Source organism: Prionailurus viverrinus, chromosome A1 (assembly GCF_022837055.1).
Source record: "Prionailurus viverrinus isolate Anna chromosome A1, UM_Priviv_1.0, whole genome shotgun sequence".
Lineage (NCBI taxonomy): Eukaryota > Metazoa > Chordata > Mammalia > Carnivora > Felidae > Prionailurus > Prionailurus viverrinus.
The window spans coordinates 176069627-176097251 of NC_062561.1; the positions used below are offsets into that span (position 1 = coordinate 176069627).

The following is a 27625-nucleotide window of genomic DNA, read 5'->3' on the forward strand; positions in this document are numbered from 1 at the left end:
CCCTCACTTTCAAAAATCAAACTATAAGTTGTGTGTTCCATTCTCCCCAGGTATAAAGGAAACAGTCATGCCCTCACGTGGTTCCTGGGTCATCCTGTTCTGTGCCCTGCTTTACTAGCTGAAAAGGAGGAAGGAAGGGAATGGGGGGGGGGGGCGGGGGGGAATTGCAACCTGTGTAGGCAACCAGGCACCTGCTAAGATCCTGTCAGGCTTTCTGATGTTGGAACTCACCAACGGGGGCGGTTATAGAGAAAATCACCTGGATGTCTGGCCCTCTGTGCTACAGATGAGGGGCTGGAAGACATTTTCCCCAAGATTCACTTTACCCTTGAGATATTCTCCCCAAATGAGGTCACACCATAACTTGAACAAATACTGAAAAAGGATGTGGTTCATCACCAGGCTTCAAACCTTGGTCCCATATGCAAATTAATACATCCCCCCCCCTCCCACCTAAATCCGGCAATCATCTTGCGATTCATATGCATTGTGCTTGTATTTTTAAAAAGCACGATGTATTGTTTTAAAAACATCAAGTTGCCAACGCCAATATTTTACCTATGGTGTAATATCTTGCACTTGGTTTTGGCATTTCTTCTTCTCTTCTTGCTTTTTTTTTTTTTTTAAATTTTTTTTTTTTTAACGTTTATTTATTTTTGAGACAGAGAGAGACAGAGCATGAACGGGGGAGGGCCAGAGAGAGAGGGAGACACAGAATCCGAAGCAGGCTCCAGCTCTGAGCCGTCAGCACGGAGCCCGATGCGGGGCTTGAACTCACGGAGCGTGAGATCATGACCTGAGCCGAAGTCGGCCGCCCAACCGACTGAGCCACCCAGGCGCCCCTCTTCTTGCTTTAATTACTGGGGGAGCCTCACAAACCGGGTGTGGCCAGGCCCCTGGAGATGCCCACGGCCCCCCGGACAGCTCCTCCCACCGCCCATAGTCCTGGGAAGGGACCCAGCCAGCCGCCGGAACGGATCACAGGGCGAGCAGAAGGGAGCACGGGCCTCCGCACCTGACAGGCCCCACACCCTGGGCAGGGCGAGCCCAACAAAAGGCGCCGTGAAATGCAGCGGGAGAAAGGGGCTGCAGCCTCCGTCGGATGGGAAACGCTGCTGCCAACCAGCCCCGGGGCGCGCCGCCCTTGTCCCCGGAGTGAACTCTCCCTCTCTGCGCCCAGCTAATGGCGGGGCGCGCGGCCGCGGCCCCTCTTCTCCCTCCCTTTAAAGAGAAGGGCGCGATTGTGTGGATTTCACAGTCTGAGCACAGCTGAAAGGGAGAGAATTAAGTCTCCCTCACGGCTCTTTTCAAGGAGGCCGAGGCTGCGATTCGCCTTCATTCAGAATATATGAAGCTTTTGTGCGTCGGGCCCGGGCAGCCGCCGCGGCCCCGCTCCCCGGCTGACTCTCTTTACAGTGGAAACGTACAGTAATTAACACGGGTTCCGCTCCCGCCCGCGCCCCGAGTTGAAGGGGGCCGCCGCCGCCGCCGCGCGCCTGGGAACCGGAGCCGCGGCCCGCGTCTGTCCACCTGAGAACGGCGCGGCGCATTTGTAACCGTGGCCTTGCCGCCCGAGAGCCATCCATTTTGGCTGGGGCTGCCCGGCTGTCAGGGCGGTGCGCCGCCGCGGCCCCCGCATGTGTTGCTAATAAAAGCCCAGCCCTTCGCTCCACCTAGCAAGCTCTCGGTGGGGGCACTCCCTGGGCAAGGGCGGGGGGGGGGGGAGGGGGGGAGACCCTGGGGGCCAGCCGAGGTGACCCTCGGGGAGGCTTCTCCATGTCTGATTTCGGGGAGTCTGCGATTCCTAGGGGGGCAGGAGGGCTGGAGACAAAATACTTAAGCCTTCCTCCATGGGAATTGTCACCATGAGATTAAAATTTAATTTAATTTAATGGTGGTTTTTTTTTTTTTTTTTTTGGTCTGAAGGAGATGAAATCTGAAATCCGGCCCAAGTGGCTGAGGCCTGCCAATATTTTGGCTGTGCTTAGTGTTCAAGCTTCTTTTTTGTCACTCTACTCAGATGATTCATGCTGGAAAGCATGTTGTATCATTTATCCAGTAATGCAGCCTAATAAAACCCCCCTTCAAATATGTTCCTTAAAGAGCCAGAAGAATTTGTTCCTGTAGACTCAAACCTATGTTCTTAATAAAGCCTGATTGAAGAAATGGAGCGCTCTCTCTCTCTCTCTCTCTCTCTCTCAAAAAATAAATAAAATAATAATAATAAAAAAAAAAAGGTTGGGGGCTGCAGAGGAGCTAATCTGATGCGTACTGATGAAACTCAACACTGCTCCCTTGTCTCCTTCCTCCCCTCTCTCTCCTGGTGGGGTTTAAATGTGTGGCTTAACACGGAGTTTTGAATGCAAAGTTAATTTTTATTTAAAAGAAAAAAATTTTTTAATGTTTATTTCTGAGACAGAGGATGAGTGGGGGAGAGGCGGGGGGGGGGGGGGGGGGGGGAGGGGACACAGAATCCAAAGCAGGCTCCAGGCTCCGAGCTGTCAGCACAGAGCTCAACGTGGGGCTCGAACTCACAGACCACGAGGTCATGACCTGAGCGGAAGTTGGACGCTCAACCAACTGAGCCACCCAGGCGCCCCCAAAGTTAATTGTTAAAAACCATCCTTCTCCCAGTATGAGCACTAGAGTGATGCCAGTGTTCTAATTTGAGTTCTGTAGGAAGGAGAGCGAGGTTTTATTAGACCGGTAATTACTGAAGTAACTCAGCGCCCGCTCATGGTTCAGTGTCATGGCGAAAACCCCTTGTACCCTGAGCTGCTGAAGTTTCTAGAATGGTATTCAGTCGGCTCCTTGAGAGGTGGGTCACCTGCTCCGACCAGCAGCAGGCCTCTGAAAGCAGGTACTTCCATCTCTGGGCAAAATTCCCCTTCCTTCCAGCAAGGCGAACAAGGCGAACAAGCAAGTGAACAAGGTCCCGAGGCGGAAATGGCAGGCCCCTGCTGGACAAGACTCCCTATTAAGGTAGCAGAGCAGGGTGCTTAATTAAGCCCGAGGGCTCTCTCTGGGTTCAAATGCTGGTGCTACTCTCTAGTCTGTGTGGCCTTAGACAGGCAGACTCCCCTGCCTGTGTCTCAGTTTCCTCCTCTATAAAGTGTGGGTGACATACCTCCTGTTCTAGGTGTAATGGCCTTCAAATGATGTGACACGTGTTAGCTTTGGTTCACTATTTTTAATAACAGCTGCCATTTATTTAGCACTCACTCTGTGCTTTACCTATGTCACATCATTCCATCGCCAGTGGATATTAGCAGCCCCGTTTCACTGATGAGGAAAAATGAGGCTCAGAGGAACAAAGAGGTGAAGGAATTGGCTGCATGTCACACGGTGACTTTAGGGGCCATGGTGCAATTTCAAGTTGTCCTGGGAGCAGGGCACAAGGGAGCAAGCAATCTGGCCAAGAGGGAGATAAGATGGCAAGATTCAGGCTCTCGGCTGGTTGAGACGGAAGTGAGTTTGAACCGTTTTAAAAGGGGTGCACCTTTAAAAGGGTGCACTCTCCTTTCCTCCGCCATCATGGCGTGTGCGGTTGCCGGCTCTTTGCCACGTCTTCCCCCGGCTTTCAGGATCCAGCGATTCCTGGCCAAGAAACAAAAGCAGAATAATCACCTTCCCCGGTGGATTTGGATGAAAACTGATGATAAAATCAGGTAGAGCTCCAGGAGGAGACACCGGGGAAGAACCAAGCTCGGTCTACAAGGAATCACAATGGGATGGCTCACGTGCGCATTCATGTTCTACGAAGCTCACTCGAGATGACGCATGTATCCCTGCTGTCAGGCTCACTTGCCCGCACCGTATCGCTCTATAAGCATCACTACCACCTGAGCAATTGGACAAAAACATGATTTTTCTGTTGGTGGGTTGGTTCAGTATTCTGTGAGACCTTTTGTTGGGAACACAAAACAAAGCACACAAAACAAAACAAAACAAAAACCCGTATGTAAATACACACTGGGTGTGAGGGCACAGCACAGCCGAGTGATTAAGAGGCTCATCTCTGGCATCAGAAAGTCCTGGGTTCAAATCCCGTTTCTACCAGTTACTAACTAGGTCACCTTCAGCGAATTCCTTAATCTCACATAAACCACAGACTCTTAAATGGGAATAACAGGAGTCCTTGCCTCGAGGGAGTCTTGTGAAGCAAACCCTTTCCCATAGGCTGGGTGGTTTGAATTCCACCACTAGAGGTTTGTTGTCTATGACGTCACACTTTACACGTCAGTGTCATGACCTACTCCCTTAACCCTCCCTCTGAGGGTTCAACATCTAGTTACAGGCTGAGAAAGAAGTATTTCTCCTCTAGTCCCACCCCGACACCCCATCCCCACCTCCTTTTCTCTAGAGGCCTCTCCTGAACCCTCATGCTGGACCAGGTCCTGCCATAGCACTGACGTGACACCCTGTGCTTACACTTCCTAACACTTAACACTTCTCTAACTATGTGCCCTACTCCTGTCTCCCAAGTCTGGTTAGGGAGCCATGACGTATCAGTCGTGTTCACACCGACGTAAGCTCTGTGCTAGCCGTGGGCATCTCTGCTCTGCTGATTGTGGCCTTGAATTCTGCTGCCCACCCAAGGGGACAAGCACTCCTTTAGAGAAATGACCGATCCCATGCCTGAGGCCGGAAATATACAAGACGAGCCTGGATCATCTTTTAGCAGAAAGCAAGGAAACTTTCAAAGATGAGTGAAGCTATATGAAAAAGAAGCCCACTTTAAAAAGCTCACGCTGGCCAAAGAGGGACCATTTGTGCCTCAAAAGAAATAACTGGAATAGACTAAAAGACACAAAATGTGTTGAAAGCCGTGAGTCTGTTGACCTTTGAAGAAGGCTAGGTGACTAGCTCCTTCTTCTGAAAGATGGCAGCTAAACAGAACAGATCAAACATTCTTCCTGCCTTTCCATAACAACTGTACCACGGGCAACCAAACAGCTGATGGAGAGAAGCTTCTTGTTATGGATGTATTATGGCTCATAAATGGATAGCAAATGATAGGATTGGGAGGTCACTACTTCACAACCTCTGAAGCAGTCATGAATCTAGGAGTTGGTTGATTATCCCCCAAAAGAGAAAAACAGCCATGGAGTGCCCTGTGATGAAAGAACATAACGTCATCCATAAAATAGTCTATCCAAAAGTTGAACTTAAACCTGATCAAACCTCGAGACCTAACTAACAATTTTTCAGAGTTACAAGGGACAGGGGCGCCTGGGTGACTCAGTCGGTTGAGGGACCGACTTCGGCTCAGGCCATGATCTCATAGTTCGTGGGTTCAAGCCCCGCATGGGGCTCTGTGCTGTCAGTGCAGAGCCAGCTTCAGATCCTCTGTCTCCCTCTCTCTGCCCCTCCCCTGCTTGTGCTCACTTGTGTGCTCTCCTCTCTCTCCCTCTCTCTCTGTCTCTGTCTCTCAAAAATAAATAAACATTAGGAAAACAAAAGTTACAGGGGACAGAGGAGCCTATTGTATAACACCACAGGGATGCGGACTGTGAGAAAACATACAGACAAAAGCCCTGGTGTTTTTCAACAAACTTACTGGAAGAAAACAGTAGAGAGAGGGAAGGACGCTTAGGCATTGAAAGGAATTTTGAGAGACATAGGAACAGTCTGCAATGTATGGACCCTAGTTCCATATTAATTTCAATAAATTGTATTTTCTTAAATGTTTATTTATTTTCGAGAGACAGAGAGAGAGGGAGACAGAGGATCCCAAGCGGATTCTGTGCTCTGGGCTGACAGCGGGGAGCCCGATCAGGGCTCAAACCCGCCAACCGTGAGATCATGACCTGAGCCGAGGTCGGACACTTAACCACACTGAGCCACCCAGGTGCCCTAGTAAATTGTCATTTTTTTAAACAGCTAGGAGACGGATCTAAACACTGCCTGGACATTTAATGATATTAAGAAATTATTGTCACCTTTTAGATGGGATAATAACACTTTGCTTATGTTTTCTTAAATAATTTTTTTATCTCCAAACGTACATGCTAAAATGCCTATGGGTTAGATGACATAATGTCCGAGATTTGTTTCAAAATAGTCCTGGGAAAGAGGAGAAGTGGGTGGGGATAGTTTAGATGGCACAAGTTTGGGAATGAGTTAATAACAGGGTGATGGTCAGTGAAGCTCTTTAGACTATTTTCTCTCGTTTGGATACATTTGAAAATGTCCACAATTAAAAGGGGGAGAAAACATTGCAGGTATCAGCTCCGGTCTGTTGGAAGAGGCATTTGGACATCAGCGCCTCTGATGCAAGGGGATGTCCGCACTCTCCGCACCAGCTGGGGCTGATTTCACATAATGAAAGAATGTGTCCATTTATTTGTTTGTGTTAATTCTATTGTCTGTTTCCTCTGCTAGAATGTGAGCTCCCAAAGGGCGGGATCTGGGTTTTGTTCACTGGTTATCCCGAGTGCCCGTTATTTGACACTGAGTAAGTCATCTGTAAACCCTTGTTAACTGAGTGCTCCTCACATGAAAGGCCAAGACCAATATTTCCATTTCACAGAAGAGAACACGGAGGCAGGCAGAAAGAGCTGACGTTCTTGCCCGGGGTCACATGGCAGGTTAGCGGTGGGGCTGGGATTCATACTCCGGTGTCTACAAGGCTCCCATTTAATATCTTTTGGTCAGGGCATCTCAATCGGGTGCAGAAAGCTGAAATGAGGTCTACGGGTCCTGGCGTTTATAAGTACGTGGTAGCTGTCCTTCTCAGGTGTTCTCCGTGAGAAAGACGGGGAATGGGAGAAGCAGGGATCATAGCAACAGCTCCTGTGTCTTAGGAGTAGATGCGATTTTGAGCACTTTACCACCGCGAGCTCATTTAATGCTTACAACAACCCAAGAGGTGAGTACTAACCATCGCCCTGGGCGACCAAGGCCCAGAGAGCACACACGTTCTCCGCCTCACACCTTAGTCCTGACATTAGAGCCTTAAACCCTTCAAAAGGCCACTGGAAAACATAACTTCACTGCACAGGGGGCTGGCGCTTCTGAAGGCAGCTGGCCCGGAGGCTGGACTCTGAGGACAGACTGATGGAATGCTCACCTGACGGGGACCATTGGATAACAGGTTAACAGGTTAACATCAGATAACTGCAGGGCTACATCGTTCTCAATTATCTAGCCCTCCTAGGCACAGGGAGTCAGAAACCCCACGGTAAATTCCAACTTGGCCGCAAAATCCCTCTAGGGGCCCAGGCAGGTCCCTTCCCCTCTGTGGGTCTCAGTTTCTCCATATTTCACACCAAGAGAGTTGGACTAGGCAGATGTTCCCAAAGGGCACTGCGTGGTCTGACATCCTTTCATCTGACACTGAAATTCTGTGATCCCACCAAGGGAGCCGTGGTGTTTCTGGGACATCTCCACATCAAGCAGTTGGAGGCTCATTTTTAACCCCTCATAGATGTCTCTTACAAATTATCCAGGGTCATGGATTAGTTTCAATACAAAAGCTTAATTTCCTCTGCTTGGCTACTGTTATAAGGAATGGTCAAAAGGAGTCAAGGAACAAACACAGTGGGCTGGAGAGAGAATGCCCGGGATGAACTGAAGGACGTCCTCTCCCCGGACCCCTCCGGGTTTGGAAATCTCCAGGGCCTGTAATTCACTGCTGCATTAGGCAGTGCTGAGATGAATCATAACATTTGGAGCCGTCAAAGAAAGGGAGAAGAAAGGAGACAGGGGCCGGGGAGAGTGAAGGCTCAGTGTTTTCTCAGTTAAATACATGTTTTCATTGCAGTGTGATGGGCTGAGAGCAATGAATGGCCATGATTTAGTTATCTTTTGGATGGATGATTTTAAATGCATGTTGGAAAGGCTTTCATGAGACTGACTTTTAAAGCTGAGGCAGAGTGGAAGTCTTTGGGGGCGGGGGGCGGCGGGGGGGGGGGGGGCACTGCCTGTCTTTCAGAGGTTGTAAAAGCCCAGGGTCTGTTGATTCCTGGTCCAGGCATTTTGTTTCTATGTTTTCAACTGGCACGCGTTCACTTCCACCCCAGAATCCTTCAGACCGTCGTCAGCCACCTTGTCACAAGGAAAGGGAAAGGCTCGAGATGATGTTCCGGGGGGGGGGGGAGGGGGGGGGAGGGTTGCGGAGGAAGGAAGGGAAGGCAGAGGGTATGGTGGTAGAATTCTCTGAATCCATGAGACGTTGCTCTGTGCCCGTTACTCTGGTGGCAAGGTGAGGTTTGGGAGGAGACAATGAGGGAGGACCAGTGCTAGATAAATGATTAAAAGTACTCTCTGCCCCACCGTTCATGAGCAAAATGGGTCATTTTGAAAGCGTTGTTCAGTCACGCCCACCCGCCTCAACACTGAGAGGTTTGGTTTTACTCCCCGTATTATCCAAAATAACACCAGGGAAGACAGCTAGGTTAGCCCTTTGTCTGCACCCCAGGCCTCCCCTGCAGTGAAAGCCCACAAGGCCCTGTCACTACCTGCCTGAAAAGCTTTCGCTGCTGCTCGATGCCCAAAGAAAGGACCAGAATCCTTACCACGAGGTACAAGGCTCACCTCCAAGCCCTGAGGGTGTTCTCCACACCACGCATCCTGAGTCGCATTTTCTATGTCATCTCACTTTATCCCCACAACATCATCCAAGAGAAGTGAAATTGTCCCCCACAAGTCGCATACGAAGAAATCAAGTTCCAGAGAGGTTAAGTGCCCTGCCCAAGGTTAGTGGAGCGAGAATCTGAACCCAGGAGTGCTGACCTAGAGTCTGCACCCTTCCCGACCCCCCTCAAAGCCCATTTGCTCCTCCTGAGCACCCGACTGCCTGCACGGTTCCGTTAGTCTCCGTGCTCTTCCTCTACCCGGAAAGAGATGTTCGTGCTTCAAGACACGGTTAGAAGTTTGCCTCCTCCGTGAAGCTGCCGCATCAGCCCTGGCAACTCGGTTTCCCCTTTCTGCCAACTCCCAGGGCTCTGAAGCCTCCCTGGGGGGTTGTGCCATGCACCTGTGGGCGGTAATTGTGCAAGTCCCTGGCTCTTTCCCCACCAAACCGGAAGCTTCTTGAAGACGAGACCCCAGAGGGCTGGCACAGCCTGGAGAGGAGACAGACGTAAATCCCCACATAAACACACACTTCAAAAGGGGGCTTTGGGGGGTAGGCGAAACAGGTGAAGGGGGCAAGAACTGAAAAGCCAAAGCCCGACCAGATATTTACAGGCCCGTGTCGATAACAGCATTACTCACAGTCGCCAAAGGTGAAAGCAACCCAAACGTCCATCAGTGGCTGAACGGACGAACAAATTGTGGTATAGACACAACGGTATCTCATCCAGACTTAAAAAGGAAGACCGTGCTGAGACAAGCCACGATATGAATGAATCTTGAAAACGTGCTTAGTGAAATAAGCCAGACACCAAAGGACACACGGTGAATGATTCTGCTTACATGAGGCATGTAGCGTAGGCAAATTCAGAGAGCCAGAAAGTAGAATGATGGTTCCAAGGGGCCGGGGGAGGTGGAATGGGGGGTTAGTGTTTAACTGGGTACAGAGTTCCAGTTTGGGAAGATGAAACAGTTCTGGAGATGGATGGTGGTGATGGCTGCATAGCATGGTGAATGTGCCTGATGCTAGTCTGAAATGTACACTTAATGGTTAGAATAGTAAATTTTATGGTATGGGTGTTTTGCCACGGAATGAAGGAAGGAAGGAAGGAAAGAAGGAAGGAAGGAGGAGGGAGGGAGGAAGGAAGGAAGGAAGGAAGGAAGGAAGGAAGGAGGGGGAGGGAGGAAGGAGGGAGGGAAGGAGGAAGGGAGGGAAGGAGGAAGGAAGGAAGGAGGAAAGAAGGATGGAAGGAAGGAAGGAAAGAAGGAAGGAGGGAGGGAGGGAGGAAGGAAGGAAGGAAGGAAGGAAGGAGGGAGGGAGGGGGAAGGAGGAGGAGGGAGGGACCAAGGACGGAAGGAACAGAGGAAGAAGTACATGTAAGGAAAAGAAGTAATTTCTATGACAAGGACTCATCATACATAACACTCTTTTCTCTACCATTCCCCCTCAGTTTTAATACATCTAGTGGCACTAAAAAGAAATCCCAACAGAGCAACTGGCGGCCCCCGAGAGTGGTGGACTGTGTTCCTACTCCAGGATTTGCTTACTTTGCCTGGGGAGTTTGTAAATTAATTGGGCATGTAAGACGCTGACCTGACTGGAAGAGTTACCATTGCAGTAAACACCCACCGCCACCACCCACCTGCCAGGATCAACCTCTAAAGGCTACACCAATCTTACCACATTATCCCCCCACACCACCCGTCTCCCGGCTCCAGGACTGACCTACCCCTAATTCCTCTGAAAACGAAATCTCCCGTCCTTTAGCGTGGATTTTCTGCTTGCGGCGGGAGTCCCAACTCTTCTGGGGACCTTATGACCTTACCCCTCGGTATGAGCCTCTCTTTCCTCCTCCCCGTGATGCTGCCTGCCTCGAAGAAGCCATGTAGGTGACAGAGCTTTTAACCTGTGAGGTTGTCACAGGTCGCTTCTCACTCCTTGGTTCTGAAATGGGCTTTGGGGCAAAGCTCTACGGTAGCTGGACCACATGCCTACCATCATGCCTATCATCCGTTTAGCATAGTGGGCATACCTGGCTTCTTGAAATCCTCTAAATACCCAAATAAATGAACCAACACAATCAAACTGGAGCCCTCGACATTACAAAGTGCTCTTTGTCCATTTGTTTTATGTGAGCCGTTTAGTTTTAATTTACGATCGTATTTCATAACCTACCAGCGAATGACCTGCAGTATATTTGTAAAAAAGCGATGAAGCCCCAGTAACGTGAGACCTCACGCTGGCCCGGAGTTTAGAAATCTGGGCTCTGATAAGTGTAAGGCAACTGTCAGACTTTGGGGGAGATTTTTACATTCTACGAGTTAGTAATACGTGAGAGGTCAGGTTTCTTTACAATAACTGCAAAAATCAAGATAAATTTCACAAAGGCTTCCTGCACCCCCGGCTCCGGGCTCTGTGACCTGCATTATTAACATGGTTACGTCTTGGAGAGAGTCATCGTCCCCCGACCCCTAAAGAGGCTTCCAATTGAATGCAGTTCAGTGTAGCAGGGATGACCCGTTTTACTCTGAAACGACTACTTTTTAAATTTCCCACCTGATTCCTAGAAGTTTTTTGCTTTAAATCCTATCACTGATCCCAAGGTCTCTAGAAAGCTAATCATGCCTTCATTATGCCTCTGAAAAACACCTCTGAGGGCTACCGAAGCCAGGAAAAGTGCCACATGACGGAAGAGAAACCCGAGGCTTAAAGACAATAAAAGAAAATTTTCTGGAGATTCTCCTCTCCTTCCAAACTAGCTGCAGCTCAGAGCCAGGACTCTGCCTCTTGTACTCGTGTCAGCGGGTGCATTAATTAACCTCTGGACCACACTGTAAAACAAACTCTAAAGAAGTGTCCTACGTCCACCTAGACAATTTTATAATTCAGGAGGGTTCCATTTAATGCGATATTTTAAATGCGTTTTTGCCCATGAAACGTAACGACAAGTACAATTGGCTCTGCGGAGTCTGGCTAACACGCCAGTCAAGGTCGTGAAAGTTTCTTTAATATTCTTCTGTGACTAGTCATCAGAGACTTGAACCGATCAAGAATTCTTTATAACTGCCTTGATAGCACCACCTGACCCATCTTGCCAAAAATGCAAATCATTTTTATTGTCTTGTGAACTGAACCAACTCTTTAAAAGTTGGAACTCGCGACATTTTCTGAAACTTTCAGAATCAGTTAAACCCAGAGCCCCCACAGTGTTCCAGAACGGTTATGTCATTTGGGAAAACATTCACCTCCCTTATTCAATAAACACCGTGCTTACCAAGCACCTACTTGGACCTAAGCACTGGATACATGGTTCCGAAACAGATGGAACGAAAAGTTTTCCTCCATGGGCTTCCTATCTTTCCCCACTGCTAACTCCTGCCATGGTTTACGGGAGTTAAGTCAAGACCCAGAAAGCCACCAGTGGCTAGTCTGAACTTGAACTAGGTAACTCGGGTATCTCATGTGGCGGTCTTTGGTGGAAGCACCGACATATCAATAAAAGGAGAACATAAGCAGAGCAATCTATTCAGAAGGGAATGTGATGAGGCTGGAGGCTTGTCTTAATGCCCAGCCAGCATGCTATTTTTACCAAGATGGCATGTTACAAGATGAATAAAAATAGCAAAGTTTTCTTTAAAAAAAAAAAAATGCTTTTACTCACACTTTCTCTAAGCTTGGGAAAATATGATTTGATGAGATCAAATAATATACACACATGTTTTTAATTTGGAGTGGCTGTGGGAGATGGATATTATTGGGGACCGAAACCGATCCCCGCCCCCATCCCGGTGCCCTTGGTCCAGGCTGCTTCTCTTAATGAGCTACTAACATTAAAGGTATAGTAGGCCTGTATTTCAGGTCGCTAAGAAATCAAAATTTCTAAGGCCCCTTTGAGCTCTGATCAGCTGAACTGAACTAGAAATGTAACTCTTCCCCCTTTTTGTCTTTTCTTTTTCCATTTTCGTTTTTCAATATTGCTCTCTACCTAGCTGCAGCTATGTGACTTGGGGCAACTCACTTCCACTCGAATGTTCTTGTACCATATCATCACAAAATTCCCTTCTTCTGCCTTGAGATTCTACAGTGTGGGCCTTCGCTGTTATCCTACCTCCAGTTCAAGGTATTAACCTGAAATGTCATTTAGCTTCAGGTGACAACTTAATTTTGAATCAATTCAGAAACCCAATGGGCCCGAGGACCATCTCCTTCGGCCTGATTTCTGCTCTTGTAGGTGACATAAACCCCAAATTTTTGATGAAAGTGAACGCTCTGCAAAAGTACTTTTGAGAGCACGTTCCTTGGAGTCCAACGGTTCAAATCCCAGCTCTGCCATTCACCGGTGGTGAGACCACAGGCAAGTAACATCATCTCTCAGGGTCTCAGTCTCCTTATCTACAAAGTGCGGATGACACATTACGGTGTTACTCTGCAGATTAAAACGAAATGAGGTAGAGACCAAATCCTGCCGGGCAGGTAGGAAGTGCTCATTTAACCTGTGTATGATCCAAAGAGATGAACAACATCATTGTTTTCTTCTTAGCTGTAGAGAATTCGAGTAATTCTGTTTGGAGAAGTTCAGACAAGTCCTGGGGTGAGAGGGGATCAATGTTCAGGATGCATGCTGAGACCTCAGTAAAAAGTCTTTTTTTTTTTTTTAAATTTTTTTTTTCAATGTTTATTTGTTTTTGGGACAGAGAGAGACAGAGCACGAATTGGGGAGGGGCAGAGAGAGAGGGAGGCACAGAATCGGAAACAGCCTCCAGGCTCTGAGCCATCAGCCCAGAGCCCGATGCGGGGCTCGAACTCACGGACCGCGAGATCGTGACCTGGCTGAAGTCGGACGTTTCACCGACTGCGCCACCCAGGCGCCCCAGTTTTTTTTTTAAGGTTTATTTATTTTTTAGAAAGAGAGACATGGGGGAGGGGTAGAGAGAGAGGGAGACACAAAATCCAAGGCAGGCTCCAGGCTCTGAGTTGTCAGCACAGAGCCTGACTCGGGGCTCGAACTCCCAAACTGCGAGATCATGACCTGAGCTGAAGTTGCACGCTTAACCTTTTTACTGAGGTCTCAGGTCTCAGACTTTTTACTGAGGCCACTCAGGAGCCCCTGAAAATAGTCTTCACTTGCTGCTGATTCAGGGAAAAGGAAGGTTTAGTTGGTGTGCTTCTAATGTTGCCATTTTGAACCCCACCTACTCGTCACACGTCAGTTTCACTTAATTTGCTCTAAAAAGCACATGATTGCCACTGTCTAGCCCCGACCTAGCCAGGGATTGTGTGTGAAGGGAAATTTGGGCATTACTGCCCCTGAAAAAGACATCTGAGGAGACTCAGCTTTCGTCGGTCCCGACTTGGGAAATCTCCTGCCTTCTCTAATTGCTTCTTTCTTCCCAAGACCTAATTTATTGGCACTTGCCTGCTACTTGCAAGGAAAAACTCAGTTTCCCTTCTCATCAAAGTGGGCTGTCCTTTAGTGATATCTGTGCAGGACAGAGATGTCCCTCACCCTAGGAATAACATACGTCTGGAGGTCTGGTCCCAAAGGCAGGACCCCCTCACACTGCCCTGTGCCAGTACCTGGATGCTGATGTGAGATAGCCTTGCCCCGCCCCCACCCCGCGTCCATTCAGGATGACTTCACTGTCCAGTTGCTTCTGGGGAATTCTCAAGTCCGAGATCCTACTCCCCACACCCACCCCTGGGACTTTTTATGTGGTCTTCTTGGCTCTTCTCTGTTCCCATTGCTAAACAAAGAGAAATCCAACTGGAAAGACTAGACGGGGTGAACGGCCGATGCGGTGGGAAGGAGGAGGGATGAACATTTTGCAGCCCTCAGACTTTCCCTGAATTGGCCAATTTCACATCAATAAGTGCCTCATCCATCACCACCACCTTTCAGGTGATTTTCTGCGATGGGATTTCAGGAGGCACTTAGCGTCTTATATACAATTTCTTTACAAAGTCAGTTTTTCCATCATCAAGCATTCTCAGCATTGAAATAAAAATAGGCAGAGCTTTGCTATTTAAAAAAGCTCTTTTTATATCAGGCCCTGCAACCCAGAAACCCCTTTCAGGAAACTGTACACTTTTTTTTTTTTGAGTCCACAGAAAGAAAGAAGGAAAGAAAGAGAAAAAAGGAACCAGCAAAGCAGATCTCTAGTCCTGGGAGGACTTAACCTCACCCAGGTGGGAAGAAATATAATTAGTTGTCAAGCCTGCCTCCATTCCTTTGCTGTGTGATCTCAGGGAAGTCACCTTACCTCTCTGGGTACCCGTTTTCTCTTCTTAGACGTGGTGATACTGAAAGCATCCCGTCTTTTACCTTGAGGGCCAAATGAGGATGTGAGTATTTTGGACACTGGAATACATTTTATAAATACAATAAGGGACCGAAGGAGGGTTTAAAGGGACTAAAGAAAGTCAAAGGCGGACTTCAGATGACTCTTGCCCCTTCGTCTTTGTTTTTTTAATTTAGAAGAACTCTTAATAATAAGAGCTATTAAAATAGGTGCAAAATAAAATTCTAGGTGATTAAACATTACATCATAGTTGGCAATTGTTTTTAGTGACATATAAAATGTGTATTATATTGATGGTGTCTTCGATTAGACGAAATATGTATTTAACATAACTCTTACTATATATACAGTATCTTACTATATGTATATATTTAGTAAGTATATATAAGTATATATATATAAATATATATATAAGTATATATAAGTATATATATAGTAAGTATATATGTGTGTGTATATATATATGTGTGTGTATATATATATGTGTGTGTGTGTGTGTATATATATATATATATGTATATATATATCTCCTGCTTTTCTTCACTGGACGTTCGCTGTCAATAGTATTTGCAAACCGACCTAAGCTAATCTGACCACTTGGCCTCATGCAGTGAGACATCAGTGAGCCCCTCTTCATCTTTCTTTCAATGTACAGCTATTACTTCCCCATGAATGGCAAACTACATGAAACACAGACGTGATGTGCTCTTTTAAGTAAAGGCTCTCGACAGAGCAGGATAATATCATGTAAATAGCTCCCCTGACATGGCTTCCTGGGCTCTGAGCCACGGGCTGTGTGATTTCAGCCCTGCTCTGCCACCTCTCTGGGCAGCTTGCTGTCTGAGGCTTACCGTTCTGCTCTGTGAAAAATGGGAGAGCTCACGGTTCTTGAATGTCAAGGTTTCTGGGAAGGCAAAGAGAGAAAATGGGAGTGAAGGATGGCATTCAGACCGCAGACAAGCCAGGGCCTCGGTCTGAGGGCAGGCTCCCCACAGCTCAGGTGGGGGCTCAGGCCCCCGTGTCCTCATCTAGGAGATGGGGACACGAAAAACGGGGATAGTTCACAAAGCTGCAGGGAGGAATAAAGAAGATCCTATAAGAGGTACCTGGCCTAAGGTGCCGGCCCACACACCTTAGCACAGGGGCCCCAGGTAAATCTCCAGCCTCTGGGAGGCACTATTGCCTCGTGCTTTCACTCAAGGCCTGTGGAATTGCCGGGTCGTTAGGTCTTATCCCAGTGGGGTCACTGCTTACCTCTGCCACCTTGGGCACGTTAATGGAGGAACCAAAGTTCCCTTAACCCAAACGCAGAGGTAACTGCATCTCCGGACGGTGCTGAGACCCCACCTAACTGATGCGTGTAGATCGCTGGGCACCCGTGCCTGGCCCTTGGGGAAGAGCTAAGAGGGGACTGTTATCTGCTTGGCTTGCTCCTCCGGCGGCGTCGAGGTGTAAGTTTAATGATGCGGGTGGGGGTGGGGTGGAGGTGGGATGCGGGCGCCTGGCCGACTGAGGTCTCCCGGGCCAGCGGAGCGGGCCGGGCCGGTGTCAGCGCGCATTTATTGATGGCAGGTATTTGGGGAGTAATTGAGCGCGGCGGCCGGCCCGGGGCGAGAGTGGGCCTCCACGAGCAATTAAATGTGATTAGGCCGAGACCTTCAGGATCCAGCTGGGTGATTGATAACCCGGCCGCATTCCTGCCGGGCCCGCGACATCAAACGGGCGGCCGGCGGCGGGCGGGGCAGAGGGGGCTGCGCGCGGGGACCCGGCCCTTTCTCCGCCCGCGACGCCCATGGTCAGGGAGAAAACGGCTGATAGTCCTCCTCCTGCCCAGGGGTCTCTCCGTTGCTCCCTGTCCAGGTGCAGCGGGGGAGGGAAGGGCGCAGAAGGGACTGGTGGCGAGGGGCCCCCTGCGTGAGGGCGCAGCGCCCAGAGAAACCAGGCGGACCCCTGGGGCGGACTCTGGGAATCCCGGAGGAACGCTGGAACCAGGGCAGAAAGAAGGGCAACAAAGGGCCAGAAGGGGACACATAGGTGACAGTGGGAATGAGAATAAATCGAAAACGGGGGGAAAAAATATGGAGAGATGCAACAGGGGAGCAAGGTGGCAGAAAGAGAAGAAAATAAAGGTTAGAAGGAGAGCACGGAAGAGGAATTGTATAGATAGTAGGAGAGTAGAGAGAAGAAAAAAAATTAAAGATGTAAAGTGGGGTGAACATGAAACAGAATGAAAGTTGAGGAGAGGGCACTGAAAGAGGTAGCAAAGAAAAGAACAAGAAAGAGGGGGCAACAGGGGAGGGAAGAAACTAAAGACGAGATGGGGAATGAGAGACAAAGACTGGGGAAGACAGAAGAGAAAGAAGTGAGAAGGACGAAGAGGATGCCCTGCTGGCCTGGGTCCCTCCCCAGCTTCACCCTCTTCCTTTCCAGGCCCTGCCTCCTTTTCTGCCAGTTCGGTGCCCCGAGCCAAGCATCACCTGGTGCCTGGGAGGCCCCGGGCATTTGCCCCCAGCAGCCCAACTCCAGCCCAGCCCCAGCCCCAAGCCAGCTCTTTCTCCCTCCTGGCTGGATAAGGGGGTCCACGCCCCAAGCCCAGGGTGATCAACGGGCTCCCTGCATCCCAAGCTTGGGGCCCACGGGCCATGAATCACAAGTGGAGGTGCTGGGGTTCCTGGGGGCCGTTGCCTCGGGATCCCCGGAGTCTCCGGAGCCAGGGAACACTTTCTGTCTGTGCTGACTCCACAGACAGGATCAAAACAGCATGAAAGAAATCAGAGCGAGAACGTCGTCGGCAGGAGCTGGACTTCTAAAACCCCCTTCCGCCCCCATAGGCTTCAATATTAAAAAACCCCCTAGGAGCCTCAGACACTGTATTAATTAGTGCAACCACCCATGAAAAGTTGGGTTTGGAGAGGCATTCTTTGCCCTGTGTGAAAAACCAAGTCTAATAAACAATTGTTAAGTTGGCCTGTTGCCGCTGGTAAATTACATAGCATTAAAAAAATAATGCTTTTCATATTAGGCACTAATTAAAGGTTGGGACAGCTTTAAAACAAGAGAGGGAGGGGGGAAATCAAAGAAAATATAAAAATGTTCTTTCAAGAGTTATGGGAGGTTAATAAAGTATGTCTGTTAGAGTGAGCCTACTTTGCCCCCAGCTACAGCCAAGCTGGAGCCACCACAATTGGGTCTCAATAAGATAATGATATTCCTTTCTCCGCTATTAAAAGCCTCCCAGTGCAAACTTAAAATGATTTATTTAATTTAGGAAATTATGAGGTGTAACTTCAAAGCCCGAGCCGTTAGTAATGGAAAATACCAGGTTGTTTAAAATTATAATAATAATTGTTTGGAGAACTCAGGACATCAAAGTGTTTTCATCAACAAATGCAGAGGGGTCCGGAGGAGGTTGGCAAGAGTCAGAGGAGGTGGATGGAGTTCGGATTTGATTATTATGAACCTTATCAAGGCAAGACTCAGGACTCCCGAAGCCTGGTACTCTGTTCTGCTTTGAAGCGGGCTATTTCGGAAAGTAATTTTACTGCTTTTTATTTAGTTTCTAGTAAGGAGGAGGTGAGGGGGTGGGGTAGGGTGGGAGAGGGGGAGAGGGGTCCAGGAGTTGACAGCCGACTTTTCTTCATTGCTGTCTGACCAATTTCATTAAAGAGGCCTACAGCATCACCAATCTGGAAATCTTTTTTTAATTTTTTTTTTTACACTGAAGAAGGACACAGGCACAATCAACTTCACCAACTGGGCCCTGTGATTTCAGGGTGTGTGTGTGTGTGTGTGTGTGTGTCTGACGTGGGTTCTTTTATAAATGAGGTTTATGTTTATTCCAAACCCAGCAATGGAGAGGGAGTGGGGGTTGGGGAATGGCCTCTCCAACCCGTGGCAAATGAGCGGCTTTTATAGCGAAGAATGGCCGTGGGAGTTTTCATTCGGTCAGACAAGGTTCTGCTCAAAGGCAAGGATCCTCTTTTCAGTCAGGTCAGGCAGACGTTTTGCCAATGCCTGCTCCCAGCCAGCCAGGCCCTCGCTGCCTACCTCCTGCCGGCCCTGCCCCAGCATCGCCTCCGCAGGGGTGCAGGGGTGGGGAGGGTGGGGAGGCTGAGTCCCAGGTCCCCAGGGATAGGGAAAGCCCCGCTGGCCAGTGAGGTGGGGAAAGGGATGGAGAGTAATGCTCCGGAGATGAGCTCTCTGGGTTTGGCAATCTGGGGAGCTCTGGAGACCCCCACGTTATGTCTAAGACAGCCTCTGCAGGGCCTGTCTTTGCGAGCCCTCGTGCCCTCCACCAGGCTCATGCTTAGGCCTCAGTTCTGCTGCTGTCACTTACTGGCTCTGTGACCTTAGTGAGTACCGTCTCTGAGCCTCAGTTTTCTCATCTATGAAATGGCATCAATAACACATCCCCAAGGGGTGTGCAAGGATTCCATGAAATGTGCGAGGAAATGCCTACTTCTGTCCGCACTGAGCAGGAGCTCCATAAATGTGATTTCCTCTCCTTTCTTCTCCCCCTCTTTCCCCAAAGCAGAGCTGCCTTTCTAGAAGAGTTTGGTGAAAGCGTTGAAAGTACGGGAGGACTGGCATCTTCGGCTTTAAGTCCCAAGGCGCGGCTTCGCGGGTCCCAGGTGAATCAGGGTTGTCCTGCTGCCTCAGGTTGTTAGTCCGGTCTCTGGAACTCCTGGCGCACAGAGCCTGACCCAGGTGGGGACCAAGGCGACCGCCAACCCGAACACGGGGCAGGTTAGAAGGGAGGCGCAGAGTCAGCCGCACCGCCTGGGCCCCGGGGGCCTCTGGCTGTGGTCGAGGTCCCCCGCAGCCCTGCCGCATCCTCGCCTCGGTAACCCCATCCACCTGGTAGCGCTGGGATGTGTATGCTTGAGGCTGAGCCACATCTTTTTTTTCTCGCTCCCGGCCTCAGTTTTCCTTTGGGATTTGGGGCGATTGGGCTAATGCGCAGTCGCCCAGACCGTTTCCAATCCACCCCATCGGCCACGCAGGTCGCAGTCTCAATTCTCCTGATCGCACCCTGGTTTGCGAACCCCTCCTCCAGAGGGCAAGCTGTCTTAACCCGGAGCTGCAGTCTCCGGATCCCCCAACCGGGGTTGAGATCGCCCGAGGCTGCGGGGTCGAGCGGCGCCGGGAAGGAAGCTCGGTGGACGGGCTAATTAGGGACCCAACGTGGCGGTTGGATTCCGGGCTGGGATTAGGAGGCCCATCGGGATGGCAGAGGCGAAAACTGGGGAGGTCTGGGACGCTCCCGGGGCTCAGCTCCGGAGCGCAGCGGTGCAGCGGCCAGAAATCGGCCCCCAGCTTGGAAGCAGGTCTGTGGGCTCGGTTCTCGCTCCGCGCTGGAGCTGGGAGATCTCAGACTCGTCGCCCGACCCGCGGGAGCTTCCGCCGGGCGGGAAAATGCAGTCCCTGGCGCCCACCTCCAAAAGGGGTGTCGGCGCAGTGAAAACGTGAGACGGAAAAGCGCCAGTCCTGGTCGATGCCCGGTTTCTATCTGCCTACCATCCGCTTCCGCAGCCTGAAGTTCTCGATTCCCTTCTGCCCGCGTTCCCGGGGCCACCGTCGTTTCTCATCCGAAAACAGACCTCAGAAAGGTGTCACCAGTAGCCACTTCGGATTTGTTTGTGCAATAAAAAGCGGAATTTAAAATCCGTCTCGCCCTCCCTCACCCACTGCGATTTTTTTTTTTTTCTTTAATGGTGATGCCTCAAAACCCAAGCCTGACCCCGTTCTGTACCCAGCGGAAAGGGAGGCTGCAAAGCAAACGGGGCTTGAATGAACCACCTTCCCCCTTCAAACCGAAAAGAGCATTTGTTCGGGGTCCATCTCCTTGGAAGGAGTGAGGAATGGTAAACGGAATGCGATTTGACACACTCCTGAAAGGGCAGCAGGCAACCACCCCCACCTCCCAACCCAGGGAATGCATCTAGTTACAATCCCCATTTGCAAAGAGCTATAGGTCCCTTCCCCCCAGTTTTAAACCGGTTGCCCTTTTGGTAGCTGGCAGATTTCAAGTTCAAGATTTTCCCTTGATCATCTACCAACCTCTCAGATCCCTGGACCCCCCCCCCCCCCAACTTCTTCTAAGCTCATCTTTCACTAGAGTTTGAAAAACCGAACAGCAATTCCACGACTAACACAAGCAGCCAGAGGAATTATCTCCAAGTACTTGGTTCGCTATTGGTGATCGACTCCCCCAACCCAGGCTGAATCTGGGCCCAACTCTTCGTTGGTTCACACGAACATCCTAATAAAAATCGCCAGCCCCATCCCCCAGTCTTGGGGGCATTTTGGAGTTGAACCCAGCTAAGAACAGAGAGCACCCTTTAAAATAATTGTTTGGAACAAACTTTACTGCAATAAAACAAATGTTTAATTTAATTCAGAATAAGAGATAAGAAATAACTCTTCAATAAAATATATAAAATTATACAAGGCACCCTTTCAAAGGGATAAAAGTATACTGGGGGGGGGGGGGAGGGGGGAGATTGATAGAAAGATGAAGTACCAGGAGCTAAATGGGCTGTTTGACAAGACCATTTTTTTTAGCAAGTCAAAACATGGCTTTCCCCTCTGCCCCCAACATGTTAAAAAGTATATAAATTTTTCTAATAAGTTTAGCACATACAACAGGTACACACACAGAGAAAGCAGGATTTGTTTTTCTTTCTGGATCTATTCATTGTTCAAGAATATTCAGCATATAGGTAATGGTTACAAGATATATATATTTTTTTTTTTTAAGCAGAGAATTAACTACACTCCCCGCCCCCCAGTCACCTTTGCAATGTGTGAGGACTGACTCCTACCTAGTATTTCACAGAACCCGTCAATTCCCCGGACAGGCCTTAACTTTGTACTCTCCAATTATCTGAAATGGAGTTAAGCAACAGCCTTGGGAGGAATTAGGAAGTTACTTCCAAGTCCCACCTTACCCCAAGGCATCCTTAGGACTCTTCCCATCCCCAACCCCCTTTTATGGATCTTACCAAAAAAAAAAAAAGTTAAAACTTTAACAACCTGTAACAATGTAGAAAGAGGGAAAAATAGAGGGCCAAATATGCTAGTACCTAATGTGTTTTTTAATGCGTGTAAAAATGCAAAAACATGATGTGTCCCCGTCTTCTTGAGGAATCTCTCCATTATCTAATTCCTAGGCGAGTTTCTAATTCGAATCTTTGTTTTCCCTAAGCAGAAGGCAATCATCCCATCAAAATCACCCAATGTCAGCAATTTCAGCGAATAATCTGTGCCTCCTCTAAGAAAGAACACAAATGGACTCTTTTAGGAAGGTGATATATAGAAAAAAAGTATAGATACTATGCATATAAATTTTGCCTTTCAAAATAATCTGAATTTTTACGTCTGCTGTATAAAAATGTATTATATTTTATTACATATATATTTATATATAAAAACCATCAGAGCCAATCTTTGTGAAAGGAGAAGGGAGCATCTAAAAGATGACACCAAGAAAATGGGACTTGGTGCCTCCAGCCTAAAGAAATGCGAACTATGTCGGTGGCCCTGTGGGCCTAGCCACTTAGGGTGGTGCATGCAAAGTTTGCGGAGCAGGAGTATCGGCTTGGTACAGCCTTCTTGGAGAGGGAGGGGGGACCCATTTAAACAAACATCCTTCGTGGAGTCTATGGAGCTGGTCTTCCTTAGGATAGATGGTACATGCCGTATCCGACTGGAGTCGCATAGAGTCCAACAGGCGGGATGGGGAGGACAGGTCTATGGAAGGGGTAGGACGCTCCGTATATGGATGCTGCTTGCAGGGGTGAGTTGATGGGGAAAGGGAGGCTGAAGCCAGAGGGCAGCATAGGTTTTGCAGCCATTTTCAGCTTCTCCAGTTCTGCCTCCTGCAGTCTTTTTGCCTTGGCCCTTCGGTTCTGGAACCAGATTTTGACCTGGGTCTCTGTGAGGTTCAGAGAGCTGGAGAACTCTGCGCGCTCTGCAATGGAGAGGTACTGTTTCTGGCGGAACTTGCGCTCCAGAGCGAGGAGCTGGGACGTGGTAAAGGGGGTTCGTGGCTTCCGATTGGTCTTGTGTTTCCGCAGGGTGCAGGTGGTGGGGCTCATGTGTCCTAGAGAACAGAGAGGGAGGGAATTAGCAAAAGTGGCTTTCTCTCCAGGTGTGTCCACCCCTGCACGGGCCTTCCTCTCTTCATCTTTCAGAAAGGGACCTCTGTCAAAACTGTGGGAGAAGTACCATATTTAAGTGGATAAAATGCTTGATTTAAAAAACCGAGTCTTCTTACAAAAAGCTTGGGATTTTAACAGTGCATAGAACTATCTATATGGGAACCCACAGCATAATGGATAATGGAAATAGAATATCTATAAGCGGACCCTTCCTGAGCCAAGGGAGCTGAATGTTCTCTGAGAAACAAAACCCACGTCCTCCGAGCTTCATTTCTCTGGTCTTTAAAATGGGGGGGTGGGGGGGGGCGGGATTCATGATAATCCTCACTTCTGTACAATGCTGAGATAATCCCATAAGAAGAAAAATGAAAAGGGTCCTCTAAACTGCGCTGGTCCCCTCTCCACACCGGGAAAAGTTGGAGCGCATCAGCATATTTATGAAGGATCATCGTGCAGATAAGGTCTGCGGTCAATTAATAGCATCTCTGGATTGGGAGCCGCCCCATGCAATAAACAGCCATGCGGCTGTCATTCCATCCAGTTTACAGATTATACAACCTGAACATCATTTTACAGATCTGAACGTGGGATAAGTTTCTTGGCCTGGTGCTTCCGTAATATAAAGTTTACTAAGAAGGAGGGAAAAATTAGCTCGCTCATAAATGTCAATGTCAGGGGAAATCATGCTGCCTCTGAGTTGAGAGCATGTGATGACATCTTAGTCATCCCTACCCATTCTCTGGTTTGGAGCAAACGTGTAAACGATTAGTTTGTCGCCAGGATTTAGAAAGAGGGAATAACACGCAAAACAAAGGTATGCCAAAGGCATCCAACCTCCATATTTAAAATGGATTCAATTATAGGAAGTCATGGGACGGGGCATCTTTGTGATTCCATGGTATTCAACTAACTTGGGGCTTCTTTTCCTCAAAGGGAGGCGGGGGCAAGAGCGTGGAGCTGAGAGGCAGAATGCTAAACAATTAATTTTCTGCGTTTGGCTTTTACGAGCTATGCTAATTTTCCCAAAGTAGCCACAGTAGTAACTCCAAAGTACTCACGGGGAGAATGTCACATTTCTTGTTTAGTTACTTCGATGGCCCAAGAAAGAGTTTACACTTCATACTTGAGGGTGATACAAGTCCCACCCAGCCTCGATTTCCAACAAGAACTGGATTTGCCCTAATGTGACCATTATGAAGCATCAGTTTCGGGACTGAAAAGCAAGCAGTAGGTTCTGCAATCAATCAAAACCAGAAATCTGGGTGAGGGATGGGTAAGAAACTACCACAGGAGTGTAGACTTTTGCGTAGGCAAATCCCTAAATAAACGGGGGGTCGGGGGGGGGGGGGCACCTACTTCGTAATTTACAAATAAACTAACAACACCGTGGGGAGACTCAGAGACCCGCTTTCACCCTTCCCAAACCTGACCTAGCTCTCTGGAGGACCCAGCTGTCTCAACTCAGAACCAAGCTCCTAGAGTCTAAGCCTGAGCCTACTCTCTGTTTGGAAGAAATCTGTGCCCCGAACGGTCATCCTGGCCGCTCTAGAGGCTGCATTTGAATGATAAAACCCGGGCTACAGGGATTGCACACGTGTATCATAGCCATAAAGCCCAGAGGCTTCCTCTCAACACTCCCTACCTCGCCACCCCTCTCTAAACCAGTCAAAGGATGGATGCGGTTATACAAAGCAAAACAGCAGTTACCCTACTTCCTCCAAATAACAAACCTGGCCAGGCAGGTGGCTCCCTCCTGCCCCAGGCTCCTGCCCCAGGCTCCTGCCCCAGGCTCCTGCCCCAGGCTCCTGCCCCAGGGCTCCCACTGCCATTTCTAGGCCCAAAGCACCGAATGAACCAGTTTTTGTTTTTAAATTAAATCCCTTCTCCAGAATCTTGGATTTTTCTCTCCTGAAGGTCATACCCAGAGCCCCCAACTGCCTGACCCCCTAGCAGGGAAGCTCATCTCCACAGAGTGGGGAGGGGGGGGGGTTGTTTACAGAGCAAGTGGGGAATTGCCATCCCAGGACCTGAAGGCCTAAGGAAGTGAGGATTTCTGATCTCTGGACACCACTCTCAGTAAGGCCTGAATCCTTAATGTGTTCATGGACATTGACCCAGGCCTAGAAATCCATGGGCACTCAAGATTTGTCTAACAAATTAAGTTTCTTCAAGTTTCTGAGCCTCTATCTCACCATCAATAAAATGGGTAAATATCGTGTAGTGTGGCTCAGAGTACTAAATTTTAGAATGCCCAGAGCCCTGTCTGCCACACCAGATAGGTGATCATTAAATATTCCCAAGGTTGTTTTTTGTTTTTTGGTCAAGCCCAAACACAGTGTGTGCAGATTCCTCTGAACTCTGCTGAAATGTCCTTCTCTGTTACCAGGAGGCCGGCTGCAGCCACACAGAGATCAGATAAGATAATATGGTGAAAAGTGCTATAAAGCACTGTGCAAACTTGAGTTTAAATTCTTTGAGTCCTTAATCTCCACACCCTTTGAATCTTTCGGAGTTTCTAACAGGGTGGAGAGCTATGCCAGAGGGGACAGCCACTGAGGCCTGGGTATATGGCCTTGTTTTGTTCACAAAATACTATGCATCTCGAGTCTTGAGGGCTGACTGAGAATGGAGAAAGGTGTGATTCTACTGGCTTTGGAAAAGGTGCCTCCGCAGACCCCCTCTTTCTCACCTTTTCTAAAGGTGCACTGGGTAGGGAAATCTTAAAGGCTAGGAAATAAAAATAAAAGAGTCTATAGGGAATGACTTCTCCAAATGCAAAAGGACCCAGGCCCAAAAATAAATGCTAAGGCAGGAGGAGAAATAAATTCTCCTGGGCCTGCATGGCCAAGTCTTGCCTCATTGGCAGGAAGCGGGGTGCAGGTGTGTGGACCTCCTCTTGGTTTCTTTGGGGAAAGGGATCAAAGGCGGTCCGGGCACCATGCACAGGAGCAGAGTTTGGACACCAGGACCCTTTGCCCAATTCAGCCATTGTTGGTGACCCGGGTCAAGCAAGTCCAGTCCTCCTAAAGCCTGGTGTCTGTAAAGGGGGTAACCACCGGTCCTGTACCTCTGCCTACACTGGGGGTCCCAGCAATGATCAGGGTCTGGTGAACTAATGAGCATCACTTTGTAGAACTCTCAAGCGCTGCTGGAATGCTGTTAATTATTACTATGAGCCAAGCGGAGCCCGCGCCCGGCGCGCCTGACCCCAGCCCGCTCCCTGCGAAGGTACTGGCTGCGGGGACGACAAGGGAGACTTTGCGCCTTGGCACCAGCCTCTGCCGCCATCCCTTCCGGGGATCGGGACCCAGAGGACGGTAATGATTTCTACCCAATGCCGGGGGTTAGATTTCTGCCAGTCTATCTTTAAGATGAGGGCACATCTCGCTGGGTTGTAAACTTTGAAAGGAGGTAAGGCACCTCCGCCTCTGCCCGGCACACATTCGCGTGCTCATTAAAAGTGTATTCCCCTTCATTCCTTGGGACAGAAACCCGCTGGACGGTGAACCAAAAGTGAGCAAAATGGTTGGAGCGCGGGGCCGAGGACCAGAGAAACCGATAACCGAGCGACCCGGCGAACCCAGCTAGGATTCGCCCTTCAAAGACCAGCGACTCCTCAATTGTGTCGGATACTTTGCACAGCTAGGGGATCGCGAACACGCGATGCGCGGATACGAAGCCAGAACTCCTAGGCTTGCTTTCCCGGGCATGTAGTGCAGAGGGGGTCTCCGTCCCCCCCCCCCAGCCTGGGACACCGGCCCTCGGCTCTCCCCCGTACCCCTGCGCCCCCGCCTACCCCTTGTCCGGCTCGGACGCTCACTCACTTGGAGGCGGCGAATATCTGCCGGGTTCCTGCATCCACGCGGCTCCGTCTTCTGAGTTCTCCGACTTCACCGAGGCGGTCTCGAAGGGCTTGACCAGCGGCCCGGGGCTGTGAGCTTCCCGGGCGCCGTGTCCCGGCAGCAGCAGCGGCCGCAGGGTGGCCCCGGCCGAGGCGCTTTCGGCTGGCAGCGGGGACGCCTCCTTGGGCGGCTTCTTGTCCGACATGAGCGCCTCCACGCTGAAGGGCAGGCTGGAGACCTTGACGCGGCGCTCCTCCGCGGCCCCCTCCGCGCCCCCAGGCCCCGGGCCCGGCCCAGCCACCATCGCCGGGCCCTCCTCATCAGACGAAAACAGGTCATTGCCTTTGGACGGAGAAGCCATGACTTCTCTGCCCTACGTAGCTCCCGGCGCGCGACTCCGCTGGCAACCCGGCAGCGGCGACTCAAACTTTTTTGGGGGGAGACGGGAGGGGCGCGCCGGGAGCCGTGCCTTTCCTCCAAGGGGAAGTGGGAGACTCGGCTCAGCCAATCCGCGCCGGCTCTGGCGCTGACGCCACAGACGCTCGCGTCTGATTGGCTCTCCAGGAAGAGGCTGGGGCCTTTTTTTTTTTTTTCCTGTTTGAAATAAATTAGGAGTTAATTACAGGAGCAGTCAGCAGAGTTGTTATTAGGCGATCCCTCAAGGGTTATAATCACGCCAAAACTGAAAAGTCCATGGCGTAATTAAGGCCGATTATTTAAAGAGGAAGTTCGCCGAGTCCCATT

The 27625-nt window shown here is 49.6% G+C and overlaps 1 protein-coding gene across 2 annotated transcripts; it reads right to left on the minus strand.

Moving 5' to 3' along the window:
- Positions 1-21242: 21242 nt before the first annotated feature.
- On the minus strand, positions 21243-27361 carry MSX2 (msh homeobox 2). Of its 2 annotated transcripts, none has more exons than XM_047851701.1 (2): positions 26864-27361; positions 21243-22981 (listed from the first exon to the last, which is right to left on the minus strand). In XM_047851701.1, exons 1-2 carry the CDS (start codon positions 27240-27242, stop codon positions 22557-22559), a joined length of 804 nt encoding a protein of 267 aa, XP_047707657.1. In that variant the 5' UTR covers positions 27243-27361; the 3' UTR covers positions 21243-22556. The 2 variants fall into 2 exon arrangements, with proteins under 2 accessions (XP_047707657.1, XP_047707749.1); XM_047851793.1 differs by having other exon boundaries at positions 22875-22981; positions 26836-27361.
- Positions 27362-27625: the final 264 nt, after the last annotated feature.

What these genes read in the sequence shown, in the direction of transcription:
- MSX2 (XM_047851701.1), bottom strand. Translation starts at nt 27,242, where the DNA reads ATGGCTTCTCCGTCCAAAGGCAATGACCTGTTTTCGTCTGATGAGGAG. An exon ending in CAGATATTCGCCGCCTCCAA is followed by an intron (nt 22,982 to 26,863) that starts GTGAGTGAGCGT and finishes TCTGTTCTCTAG; the next exon opens with GACACATGAGCCCCACCACC.